Consider the following 13,362-nt stretch of genomic DNA (forward strand, 5'->3'; position numbering starts at 1 on the left):
TGTCTGGAGCATGGGTAGGTAAACTAAGGCAAACTAAGGCCCAGGGGCCGGATCAGGCCCAATCGCCTTCTAAATCTGGCCCGTGAACGGTCCAGGAATCAGCATGTTTTTACAGGAGTAGAATGTGTCCTTTTATTTAAAATGCATCTCTGGGTGATTTCTGGGGCCTGCCTGGTGTTTTTACATGAGCAGAATGTGTGCTTTTATTTAAAATGCATCTCTGGGTTATTTATGGAGCATAGGAATTCATTCATATTCATTCATATTCATTCATATTTTTTTTTCAAAATATAGTCCGGCCCCCCACAAGGTCTGAGGGACAGTGGGCTGGCCCCTTGCTGAAAAAGTTTGCTGACCCCTGGTCTGGAGGGTCACAGGTCCATCTCCCAGCATTTAAGCAACTGACTTTAATGAAATGAAAGCACACAAAAGGTTTTAAAAGAAAGTAGTGGGCTTTTAACTTCAGTGTCCTTCTTGACCTCAACAGCAGAAGCCATAGACACCCACGGGTCGTTCTCAACTGCATCTACTTTCTTTAATGTTTCTCCTCCTCCTGCAAGCACAGATGAATAACCGCAACTGTACTTGGGGAAGGAGGGATGTCATTTAGCTGCAGTCACACAAAAGGGAGCTGATATGTAAGCAAGATAACAGGAGCAGCTCAGTTTCCGTGAGTTTTACGTGGGTGTGAAGAAAGTTTCTCACTCACAGATAGTTCCACTGTCCAGAGTGACAGTTCAGCATGGATGGAGCAGTTGTCTATGCAGACATAAAATTACCTGAAGTTTCCCCACCCGGAAGAAACTTAGATTCAGTTCAGAAGCCAGGTATGTTGAGTTGTTAACAGCAAATTATCTTGAACTGCTTGTGCAAGACGTAGGGGTTGAGGGTAGGACCAGTTTAAGCTGATGCAGGAGGGCCCAGGACTCAAACGCAGGCAATTGCAAAGTTTCACCATTTGTTTTTATTGCACGGCAAACCAAACTGTGGCACTGTCTCAGCTTACAGCTGTACAATTAAGTGAATAAGTGGTGCGATTTAGTAAAATACTTTTCTTTCTTTCTTTTTGTTAGCTGATACGAATTTTGCCATGTTGAAAAGTTTTTAAAGTTCCTAAATATTGATTATAAAATACATCCATTCTGACGGCACAAGAGAAAAACCATGAGGAAAATGCCCTCTGTTTAGCGGATATTTTTGTCCAGTGCTTTGTTTTCTTTTCTTGTGTTCATCATTTCTTACGCTTTTATTATAACTCAAAAAGCTTGAAGTGGGGCAGGCCTCGCCGGATCTGTCAGGGAGCTCAAAATCAATTTACGGAAACATGCTACCCTTTTCAGCCTCGCTTAGAGCAGCTTTACACAAGCTGAAGGAAGAAATGGGAGAGAATGTAACACTTTCTCACCATGTTTCTGAAGTGATACCCACTAAAGGGAGGAGGGGATGAGCAAGGTGTTTCTGCATCTGAAGTATGGGACAAAGACTTCCTGCGTCATTTCCTGCTGATTCCAAAGAGAATTGGGATAATCTATGGATAATCCCTTTGTGGTGGGCCAGCACATTTAAACTGAAGTGTAGTAGTGAATTTTTGTCCACAGCCTCACATGTAAAGAAATGAAGCAATAATTCCCTGTGCTACCTCATGGACTTTCTTTAAATGTAAAGGACTGGTGAACAGGAACTTTGGAGAACTTGCACCTCTTCAACAGATGACCTGATACCATACAAGTTCATATGACACACACACACACCCCACCGAGAACAGATCAGCATGAGCATAACACCAATTTTTGTGCAATCCAAGATACTTGTTATTATATACAAACTGGGACCCGGACATATTTGCATGGGAGTATTTTCACTCTTGTGAATTCATCTAAATTTGTTAGAATCTCTAGGAAGACTTGGCAAATGTTGGGGATGTTAAATTGATGGTGATGGAAGCAGAATAATCTCTCTCTCTCTCTCTCTCTCTCTCACACACACACACACACACACACACACACACACTCCTGTATCTACTTTGTGGACCTCTCTTCCAGATACCGCCCTTCTGAGCAAATCTCTACCTCCTTTAGAAGGTATGTGGAAACATTTTTGTTTAGATTTGCATAGAATAGAATCATAGAATCATAGAGTTGGAAGAGACCACAAGGGCCATCGAGTCCAACCCCCTGCCAAGCAGGAAACACCATCAGAGCACTCCTGACATATGGTTGTCAAGCCTCTGCTTAAAGACCTCCAAAGAAGGAGACTCCACCACACTCCTTGGCAGCAAATTCCACTGTCGAACAGCTCTTACTGTCAGGAAGTTCTTCCTAATGTTTAGGTGGAATCTTCTGTGTGTGGTGAACTGGTTTGTGCTCTGTTGCTTTAAAGATTTGCTTTTGTGGTTGACGCTGCTGTGATTTTGCCGAATTTGGTTTTATGTATTTCGTTGTACGTTGGCTCTGGAGTATCTGAGGAAAGGCAGCTGAGAAACAAATGCCTTGCTGCTATTTATTTACTTGCTTGCTTGCTTGCTTGTTGGTTTTGTTATGTATTTCTATGCCACATAGGTCACCTGGTAGGAGCATGGGACTCTTAATCTCAAGGATGTGGGTTTGAGCCCAAGGTCTTTGTGGCCCCTTCCAACTCTAGAATTCTGTGATTCTGGCCAAGGGACATCTAAAATGGCTCACAAAATAACCAGAAAACAAGTACAATAAAAACCCAAACTGCACTAATCAGAGAACAAAATCATAGAATCATAGAATCATAGAGTTGGAAGAGACCACAAGGGCCATCGAGTCCAACCCCCTGCCAAGCAGGAAACACCATCACAGCACTCCTGACATATGGTTGTCAAGCCTCTGCTTAAAGACCTCCAAAGTAGGAGACTCCACCACACTCCTTGGCAGCAAATTCCACTGTCGAACAGCTCTTGCTGTCAGGAAGTTCTTCCTAATGTTTAGGTGGAATCTTCTTTCTTGTAGTTTGGATCCATTGCTCCGTGTCCGCTTGTCTGGAGCAGCAGAAAACAACCTTTCTCCCTCCTCTATGTGACATCCTTTTATATATTTGAACATGGCTATCATATCACCCCTTAACCTCCTCTTCTCCAGGCTAAACATGCCCAGCTCCCTTAGCCGTTCCTCATAAGGCATCGTTTCCAGGCCTTTGACCATTTTGGTTGCCCTCCTTTGGTTGTATAAAAAAATGGCGCCAGGAGGGTGAAACAAGGGGGATGAAAAGGTGGGGGCAGCACTAAATGACCAATGGAAGGAAAATAAGAGGCAAAGTAGAGCCGGCCCTACCATCAGGCAAAGTGAGAAAAATTGGTTTGCCTCAGGTGCCAAAATGTCTTGGGCTAGCCCTAGTTTAGGCAGTAGAGAGTACAGCACATTTTAGCATTCAGCTAAAGGATTCTGAGCACAGTTCAATCCACTGGTAACTGTTGGAGGCTTGGCTAAGCAGCCATTTGATCCTCTACAATTCAGTAAATTATCACAGGTGCACGCCCAGTTCCTAGTGGTCTCATTTTGGCTCCATTCCTTCTCACCAGTTAAGTTCGCTATTGGAGGCAGAGATGCCTTGCAGGCAAAGAACCCCTGGTTCATTCTCTGGCCAGATAAGACCCCTACCTGAAGCCCTGGAGAGTCATAACTAGACAGACAATACTGAGCTAGATGGAGTAACAGTCTGAGCTGATGCAAGGCCCTTCCTTATGTCCCTATTTCATAGCAGAATTCTCCATCAAGGCCGTGCAATGCAGAGTTAAAAGCTGAACACAGGGCTGCCTTGGAACACTATCCCCAATCTTTTCACCTGCGTTTTTGCAGAACACCAACTGTGCCCACGCTGGCATGGAATTATGCTCCAGGTTGGATGGGCTGGAAACATCGTCCTGGTGGCGGCAGTGATAGTGATGGGAGTTTGGGGTAAGTATCATAACGTGAGATTTGCGCAAGACTTAATAATGAACTTCCCTGGGGCCCTGGGTGCCCAGGCACCCACAAAATTCCTCATGAAGGCGCCAGGCACCCACAAATTTCGGTGCCACGGCCATGAATGCTGCAGGGGGCCAGTCCACTGTCCCTCAGACCTTGTGGGGGGCCGGACTATATTTTTTTGGGGGGGGGATGAGCGAATTCCTATGCCCCACAAATAACCCAGAGATGCATTTTAAATAAAAGCACTCATTCTGCTCATGTAAAAGCACCAGGCAGGCCCCAGAAATCACTCAGAGATGCATTTTAAATAAAAGGACACATTCTACTCATGTAAAAACACGCTGATTCCTGGACCGTTCACGGGCCTGATTGAGAAGGCAATTGGGTTGAATCTGGCCCCTGGGCCTTAGTTTGCCTACCCATGATGTTGACTATGGTCTTCTAAGGAAACATGGCCATTTAAAGGAGATAAACCAATTTGAAAACCTCGTGATAAAGAAACAGAAGCAACAACTTCTTAGTAAGATATATAGCAGAATTAGGAGCGTGGACATATCTAAGAATTCATACCCATGTAATTGTGACAGAGAACTGAGGGGGGAAATGTCTCAGAAGAAGTAAACATGGATGCAGCACATCTTCTACAGCAGACTCTGTGCCCACATTTAAAATAAAGATATACAGATCAGTATTCCAGTGGTACCTGAGACCTGTATCACTTAATCCATGGGTAGGCAAACTAAGGCCCGGGGGGCCGGATCAGGCCCAATCGCCTTCTAAATCCAGCCCGCTGACGGTCCAGGAACCAGCATGTTTTTACATGAATAGAATGTCTCCTTTTATTTAAAATGCATCTCTGGGTTATTTGTGGGGCCTGCCTGGTGCTTTTACATGAGTAGAATGTGTGCTTTTATTTAAAATGCATCTCTGGGTTGTTTATGGGGCATAGGAATTTGTTCTTTTTTCTCTCCAAGATATAGTCCAGCCCCCCACAAGGTCTGAGGGACAGTGCACCTGGTCCCTTGATGAAAAAGTCTGCTGACGCCTGACTTAATCAAATATACAACAACACAGTTTAGATATGGTGGAAATGCAGAGCACCAAATCAGAAAGTGCTTTATATTTTTTGGGGTCTAGCTATAATGATTTTTGGAAAACTGTAATAAATTAATTAAACTTACAACAGGCAAAAATATTGCTTTTAAGTTTTGAATTTTATTTTATGCTGTTTCGCTTTATTGTGATTTTTTAAAAACAAATTATTGTTATTTTACATTGGTGATTTGCTCATTTTACAGAGCTGCTTTGAAAGGATTATCCATAATGATTCTGAAATAAACAAATATCTCGGCCCCTTGCTGTCTTTGGAAGGACAGCTTGGTATTTGCAAAGCATCTTTACGAATCCCTGTGGAAGTCAGCAGAGCAATTTTACCCAACCTGGTGCCCTCTATCTTTTGGACTAAAACTCCCATCAGGGCCATGCTGGCTGAGGCTGCTGGGAGTTGTAGTTCAAGACACCTAAAGGATCCCACAGTAGAGGGCGCTGTGGAGGCTGCTCATCAGCCAGCAGTACTATCAAGCTTTAAACTTACAACATAGTAAAAAAAAATCTGCCTAAATCTTTCTCCTCCCCAGTTATAAATAAAACTCCACAGGATCGTGAAAAACAGGTCAAAGCATCTGAATGGTCTCCAAACACAACTCAGTACAGGCCTGCAGGATGTGAAGGAAGCAAAGCGTCAGAGGATTTCAGGTCTACTCTGAAAGAAAAATTGTGTGAGACGGGTAAATTCATTTCCTAAGTTACTGCGACATGCTTTTGCCTTTGATCTGCCTCTGCTACGCTTTCCAAGTAAACTCGTTACTAAAAAAAAATCAATATTCTAAATGTATAGCGACACCTAGTGCTCAGCTCTGGAAAATGCAGCCCTGAAAGAAATTTTCAGCTGAAGTACAATAAGCCCACACAGTGGCGTAGCGTGGGGGGTGCAGGGGGGGCCGGCCGCACTGGGCGCAACATCTGGGGGTAAGGGTTAGGGGCGCAAATCCACAGGTTAGGGGGCGCAAATCCACGGGTTAGGGGGCGCAAATTACTTGCCTTGCCCCGGGTGCTGACAACCCACGCTACGCCACTGAGCCCACAACTGATACAGGGGTTATAGAATCATAGAATCATAGAGTTGGAATAGACCACAAGGGCCATCGAGTCCAACCCCCTGCCAAGCAGATTTCATGGCTCCTCGGCATCACACTGCAATGCCCCCTCTACAGCTGCCTCTTGACAACTTGAAAACTTATGTTTTCAACATAAAACTTATGTTGGAAAAAAAGCCATGAAAACTTATGTTGGAAAAAAAAGCCATGAAAACTTATGTTGTGGGGATCATGCCTAAAGCCAGAATTGCATATAGTCAAAGCACTAAAGTCACTTTTCTCAAAAAACCCGTCCCCTGTATTTTATTTTTTTGCCACACGTGGAAAGCTGAACATGTTAAATGTGTGTAAGTTATGAGCTTACTGCACTGGAGACTGTTTCTATTATTTTAACATTTGGTAGGGCCGGCCCAAGACATTTTACCATCCTGAGGCAAACCACAAAATGGCGCCTTCCCCACCAGGGAAGAAGGGGTGTTTGAAGATCTACTTTGGGAACAAGGGAAAGAATCAAATCAACCTTACCTGAGAGGTGAAGTGGGAATCAAAGGCTATCATGGCGAGGGGAGGCAAACCCTCTGAATCACACTGGGTGCAGGTAACAGATTAGAAGACCCCAGAGGGCAGCCCCTGCCATTTCCTTCCAGCGGGGAAGACTAGTATTGCGTCCTATTTGTCAAGAGGCAGCTGTAGAGCGGGCATTGCTGTGTGACGCTGAGGAGCCATGAAATCCAGCCTCCAATGATTGCGCCACAGTCATTGTTGACACCATGGTGGCAACAGTAGTGGGCAATGTATCCTTGGATGCTGGATCTGCTGCACCTATGGATCCGACCGCCTGAAACACACATAGTAAACAATGTAAGATTAACACCTTTTCCTGCCCAAAGGATTTATATTCTGCGTTAGATGGAGGGAAAGGGGGGAACCTGGCATTTGTACTAAGAATAAACTTCCCACAATCTCATTTGATGAGTTTTCAGTTTCTCTGCATTTGTTCTAGAGCAGCCTTTCTCAACCTGTGGGTCCCCAGATGTTGTTGGGCTACAACTCCCATCACCCCTAGCAAAGCTCAGGGATGATGGGAGTTGTAGTCCAACAACATCTGGGGACCCACAGGTTGAGAACCGCTGTTCTAGAGTCACAGGCACTATGGACGCAATCCTAACCCCCTAGTATTTATAACGGGGAAGGAGAGGTCACTAGACTGGTGCAAAAGGCCTTCTCCACCCATCTGTCCACTGCTGATAGTGCAGCAAATCACAAACTGATTTGAAAACGTAGAGAATTGAACTTAACACGGGGAAAATGAGTAACTGAGGGGAGGGAGAATGGAACAACTGCTTATATGTAGCCCTGCTCTCATCCTGAGGTTTGGCTTGCCCTGTGCATATCTTTGGCCACATTCTGTTTGCTGAGCTTCAGTTCTTTGAAACTGACAGAATGCCATACATTTACTACTAAAACCACCAGGACTTCTGTTATTCTCCAGCTAACAATCAATAATATGCAAGTAACATCGTTCTGCAAACTGCTGCGAGAGATCTGCTGCAAGAGCGCTCATGAAGCTGAATGATGAAAGACTCGCCTGAAAAGTACAGATTGTGTGAGGTATAAATCCAAATTAAAAACAATGGGAATTTTTCTTCTTAGGGGATGGAAGCTGCCACCTGTGCCCCATGCAGTGGCGTCTGCACAAGAATAAATGCTACTGGTTTTCTGAAACAATTCAGTCCTGGGAGAAGAGCAAGGAAGACTGTATAGCCAAGAGGTCTCGCCTACTAATAATTGATGATCAGGAGGAAAAGGTACAAAATATTCAATCCGGACAAGGAATTTTTACTCTTTCACACTTTTATCTCTGTTACAGAATGTTTACTCTTTCGCCCTTATTAGTGCGTAAGCCAGCAATGTGAAGGATCGCTGTCAAAATTAGTATACACTACACCATAGTTTCGAAGGGGCACTGAAGTACGTATGGGGGATGTTCATGCTTTGAGATCCATCTGTTCATGTGACTAAACGTCATAAGAGGAACCCAGGTGATCGGGCCAAAGGCTCATCTGAGTCTAGCAGTCCGTTCCCACAGTGGCCAACCACATCCTTACAAGGAAGCATGTTGCAGTAATCTAGTCAGGAGGTTATCAATGCATGAACGGCAGTGCATGTAGCTACCATAGATGGGGTAAGATTCAAAGTATTGCTAAGGAGATCAGGCCATCAGTGCAAGCATCTTTGCTTGCCTAATGGAACTATCTCGCCCTCTCCTCCTCCCCCCATGTGATGTTCTGGGGTTCTCCTGTCACCCAGAGCCAATTTGGGGGATGAATGTGGGGCTCCAGGAGGAGGAGAGGGGGAAATTCCCATTGCACAAGAGAGAGTCATTGCACTGACACCTACTAATGCAGTTATTGTGGGAATGTTGAGGAAAGTAGGAGAGGATATATTGATTAAATATTATCCCTCCTCACTAGTGAGTAAGCAGCAGAGCACATTTCCTTGCACATTGCTGGAAGCAAGTTGATGGATTCGTTAGAATCATTTAAGTTAAGCGATCCAGTCTGGCTTGCCCAGTCTGGAATGTTCCTGGTAAGTTTCCCCTCCTAAAATAATAATAACACAACAGTCATCTTTAAAAATAAGAGTAAAGTTCACTTACATTCAGTTCATAGTGGTAAATCTGAAGGCAGGCTTTATCTTGTGGTTACAGTTACATTTGGAGAGCAAAGACGTCTGAGCTAGGCCTCTGACTTTCTACCTTGTGGCTTCCATCCTCTGTAAGGATGAGCCCTGTAAGAGCCAGAAGAGGAGTCCGAAAGGAGAAAATGGAAAAGGGGAAGATGGCTGTGTGGCTAGACCTTTTGTAGGGTCTGCTAGGGTCACGCCCATCTACCTGGTCACACACAGGGGGAGGAGGCTCCAGAGCAGGTATGACAGGAAGTCCTCCCTGTCTGGAGCAACATTCCCCGGTGTGTCCACCCACATAATAATAATAATAATAATAATAATAATAATAATAATAATAATAATAATTTATTATTTGTACCCCACCCATCTGACTGGGTTTCCCCAGCCACTCTGGGCGGCTTCCATAGAAACCAAAAAACACTAAAATATCATACATTAAAAACTTCCCTGACCAGGGCTGCCTTAAGATGTCTTCTGAATGTCAGGTAGTTGTTTATCGTTTTGACATCTGATGGGAGGGCGTTCCACAGGGCGGGTGCCACTACCGTAAAGGCCCTCTGCCTGGTTCCCTGTAGCTTTGCTTCTCGCAATGAGGGAACCGCCAGAAGGCTCTCGGTGCTGGACCTCAGCGTCCGGGCAGAACGATGGGGGTGGAGACGCTCCTTCAGGCAACAGGAAACGTTGCATTTGACTGCTTCAGTGAGGATACATCCCAAAGCTATTTGGTTGAATCTGACCCATTAGCCAAAGCTGATTTACCAGCCAAAGCTGATTAAAAGGCACTCCTTGCCACAGAGGCCACCTGCACCTCAAGTGACAACAGTGGATCAAGATGTAGTACCTCCAAGCTACATACCACTGGTCTATTCCCTGGATCTGAGAACCACTCACCCACAAAGCCTCTGTATTCCCAGGGCATAAACTGCGGAGAGGGTGTTGGGGGGAAATATCAAGGAGGCGGCATCCTTGTCCTCATATCAACCTGAAAGGGGAAGCCCAAAGAGAAGTTCCCTGTTATGTTTCTTCTTCAGGGCTGCCTCCTCAGCACCAAATTGTAGGCGGCAGACTGCTGGACTAGGCAACCAGCAATTTCTGGCTCCATGACCTAGGATTACCCACAGCTGCAAAAGAATTTAAATGCTTCTCACTCAAGCAATAGACCTCACTGCAAAAAAATAATAATAATATGGGCATGTGAGGGCTTTCGGGACTTGTGAGTGCAGGTGTATGTGCTAAGAACTATTCCCGAGCTCCCCGTCCACCACACAGTAAGATCTTTGCCTGGGGTCCACATCCTGTTGGCCTTTTTTCTGGGGGTGCTTTTTCTGGGCAGTACGCAGGGGTATGCATACCCCTGAACATTTTGTGAATCTAAGTTTGGCCTCATTGAGGGGCAGTATTTAAATACGAGTAGGAAAATGAGAGTATCCCTAAACATTTTTTAAGAAAAAAGCACTGTGTTTATGTAATTAAATCATATTTTATAGGAATTCATCCAGAAAAATGGGAAATTAGTATGGATTGGACTTATCGTGTCATTGCCAGAGAAGAAATGGATCTGGATCAACGGCTCTTTGTTACAGGAGAAATTGTGAGTACTGAAACACCTGTGTAGGAGAAATTGTGCAAATCAATAGTTTTGCATGATGAACTTGCAAGAAAAGCTACGATAAGGAAAACTGTACACGTTACCATGGCTATATAGTGGTACTTCTGGTTGTGAACGGGGTCTGTTCCGGAGGCCCGTTCACAACATGAAAAGAGCACAACCCGCAGCAGCGTGTCTGTGTATGCGCAGGTTGCGATTCGCCACTTCTGCACATGCGCATGATGTTATTTTGCACTTCTGCGCATGCGCAAGCAGTGAAACCCAGAACGTAACATGAAGCAGATGTAACACAAGGTATGACTGTACACTTCTTAAAGCTATTGCAGCTCTGCTCATTTTTACTACATAAAGCATATAGCAAAGGGTCTTATAGCACCTGAAAGACTAAGAGCCCAGTCCAAAATTGCCTCCTGATACATCAGCCCTGTTGAATTCAGTGGGGTTACCTTGTTCAACACTTTCATTTCTTTTCATTTTCTTATATTTCTGTTCCATCTTTCTTCCATCATGTAAGATGCCATTCCTCCATCACATGGGGTTCCCAAGCAGTCATTCGTCCAGGTATTGACCAGACCTTGACCTGCCTAGCTTCAGCAAGACCTTCAGGGCATACTGAGGAATTTCAATGTACAGTGGTACCTCAGGTTACATACGCTTCAGGTTACAGACTCCACTAACCCAGAAATAGTACCTCGGGTTAAGAACTTTGCTTCAGGATGAGAACAGAAATCGTGCTCCGGTGGCACAGCAGCAGCAGGAGGCCCCATTAGCTAAAGTGGTGCTTCAGGTTAAGAACAGCTTCAGGTTAACCTGCTCTGAACATAATGCCGTGAAGATGGAGATGAAACTAACACCAACTGGCTCTTTTAGATGGAGGATGAATGACACCTTATTTAGAGATGAAGAAGTGATTAAGAAGGCCCAAAAAACCTTGAGGGACTATTTTGAGATAAACATGAACACTACTGTTGAAAAAAGAGTAATCTGGGACGCAAGTAAAGCGGTTATGAGAGGGTTTCTGATACAACAGAATGCAATAAAGAAGAGAACCCAAAATGCGAAGAAAGACAAAATTTTGGAGAAAATAAAAGAAGGTGAGAAAAAATTGAGAGCAAAACCAAAGTCGCAAGAGATTTTGAGAGAAATAAAGTTATATCAAGTACAATACATGACAATGATGAATCAGGAAATAGAATGGAAAATTAAACTAATGAGACAAAAAACATTTGAGTCGGCTAATAAATGTGGGAAATTGTTGGCCTGGCAAATGAAAAAAAGACAAAAACTAAACACTGTTATAAATCTAGAAGTGGAAGGAAAGAACATACAGAACCCAGTTGAGATTAGAAAATGTTTCCAGAGGTACTTTAAACAATTATATACGCAAGGGCCACAGAAAGAACTTGATATAGATCGATTTTTGAAAATAAATGGATTACAAAAAATCTCTCAAGAAAATAAATTAATGTTGAATTATAAAATAACTGAACAGGAGGTAGAAGGTGCCATTCAGAATATGCAATTAGGTAAATCTCCAGGACCGGATGGACTAACTTCTAGATATTACAGATCTTTAAAGGAATGGTTAGTACAACCTTTCAAGGAAGTCTGTAATGAAATATTGGAAGGGAAAAGGGCACCAGAGTCGTGGAAGGAAGCGTACATCACACTTATACCGAAAACAGAGACTGAAAAGACACAGCTCAAGAACTACCGCTCCATATCACTGCTGAATGTGGATTATAAATTTTTTGCAGATATTTTGGCTACAAGACTAAAAAAAGTGATAGTGGAAGAGATTCATAAAGATCAAGCAGGCTTTCTCCCGGGTAGACACTTGTCTGATAATATGAGAAACATAATTAATATTTTAGAAAAACTACAAGTGAATATCAATACCAAGGCAGTTTTGATATTTGTGGACGTGGAGAAAGCCTTTGACAATATTTCTTGGAGTTTTATGAAGAAGAATCTACAGGGGATGGGGGTAGGTCAAGGTTTTGGAAATGGTATAAGTGTGATTTATTCTGAACAAAAGGCCAAACTAATTGTTAACAATGTGGTGACGGAGGAATTTAAGATAGAAAAAGGGACACGACAAGGTTGCCCAATCTCTCCACTGCTTTTTATATCGGTCCTGGAGGTCCTGTTGAATATGATTAGAAGGGACCAATTGGTTAAAGGTATACAAGTCGGAGCTAAACAGTACAAATTGAGAGCATTTGCAGATGACTTGGTATTGACATTACAGGAGCCAGAATCTAGTACTAAAAGAGTTTTGGAACTGATTCAAGAATTTGATCAGTTTGCAGGATTTAAATTGAATAAGTTAAAAACTAAGGTTTTAGAGAAAAATTTAACAGCAATTGAGAGAGAGAGGTTTCAGAACGAGACAGGCTTAACAGTGGTTAAGAAAGTGAAATACCTGGGGATTAACATGACAGCTAAAAATGGGAATTTATTTAAAGACAATTATGAAAAATGCTGGACGGAAGTGAAAAAAGATTTAGAAATTTGGTCAAATTTGAAGCTTTCACTGCTAGGCCGTATAGCTGCGATAAAAATGAATGTATTGCCTAGAATGTTGTTTCTGTTCCAAACACTGCAAATTTTGGATAAAATGGATTGTTTCAAGAAGTGGCAGAGAGACATTTCTAGATTTGTCTGGCAGGGCAAGAAGCCTAGAATAAAATTTAAAATACTAATGGATGCAAAGGAAAGAGGTGGATTTGCCCTGCCAGACCTTAAACTTTATTATGAATCAGCAGCTTTTTGCTGGCTGAAAGAATGGCTGCTTCTTGAAAACACAGACATTTTGGATTTAGAAGGTTTTAATAATGTATTTGGATGGCATGAATATCTGTGGTATGATAAGGTCAAAGCACATAAAGCATTTAAAAACCATATTGTCCGGAAAGCATTGTATAATGTCTGGATAAGATACAAGGATTTACTTGAAAATAAAACCCCGAGGTGG

The 13,362-nt window shown here is 43.2% G+C and overlaps 1 protein-coding gene across 3 annotated transcripts in view; it reads left to right on the top strand.

Moving 5' to 3' along the window:
- LOC310701925 (killer cell lectin-like receptor subfamily B member 1B allele C) overlaps positions 1 to 13,362 on the top strand; it is a 50,030-nt gene that overhangs the window by 3,200 nt on the left and 33,468 nt on the right. For 2 of the 3 annotated variants that reach the window (XM_083493466.1, XM_083493467.1), the window contains exons 1-5: positions 454 to 827; positions 3,822 to 3,920; positions 5,570 to 5,719; positions 7,742 to 7,896; positions 10,264 to 10,367. In XM_083493466.1, coding sequence (XP_083349592.1) covers positions 743 to 827; positions 3,822 to 3,920; positions 5,570 to 5,719; positions 7,742 to 7,896; positions 10,264 to 10,367 — 593 coding nt within the window. In that variant the 5' untranslated portion in view covers positions 454 to 742. Of the gene's footprint in view, positions 1 to 453; positions 828 to 3,821; positions 3,921 to 5,569; positions 5,720 to 7,741; positions 7,897 to 10,263; positions 10,368 to 13,362 lie in introns of those variants that run through there. The other variant, XM_083493468.1, reaches the window with a different exon arrangement.

The sequence above is a fragment of the Podarcis liolepis genome, assembly GCF_965112155.1.
Source record: "Podarcis liolepis genome assembly, chromosome: 2".
In the NCBI taxonomy this organism is placed as follows: Eukaryota; Metazoa; Chordata; class Lepidosauria; order Squamata; family Lacertidae; genus Podarcis; species Podarcis liolepis.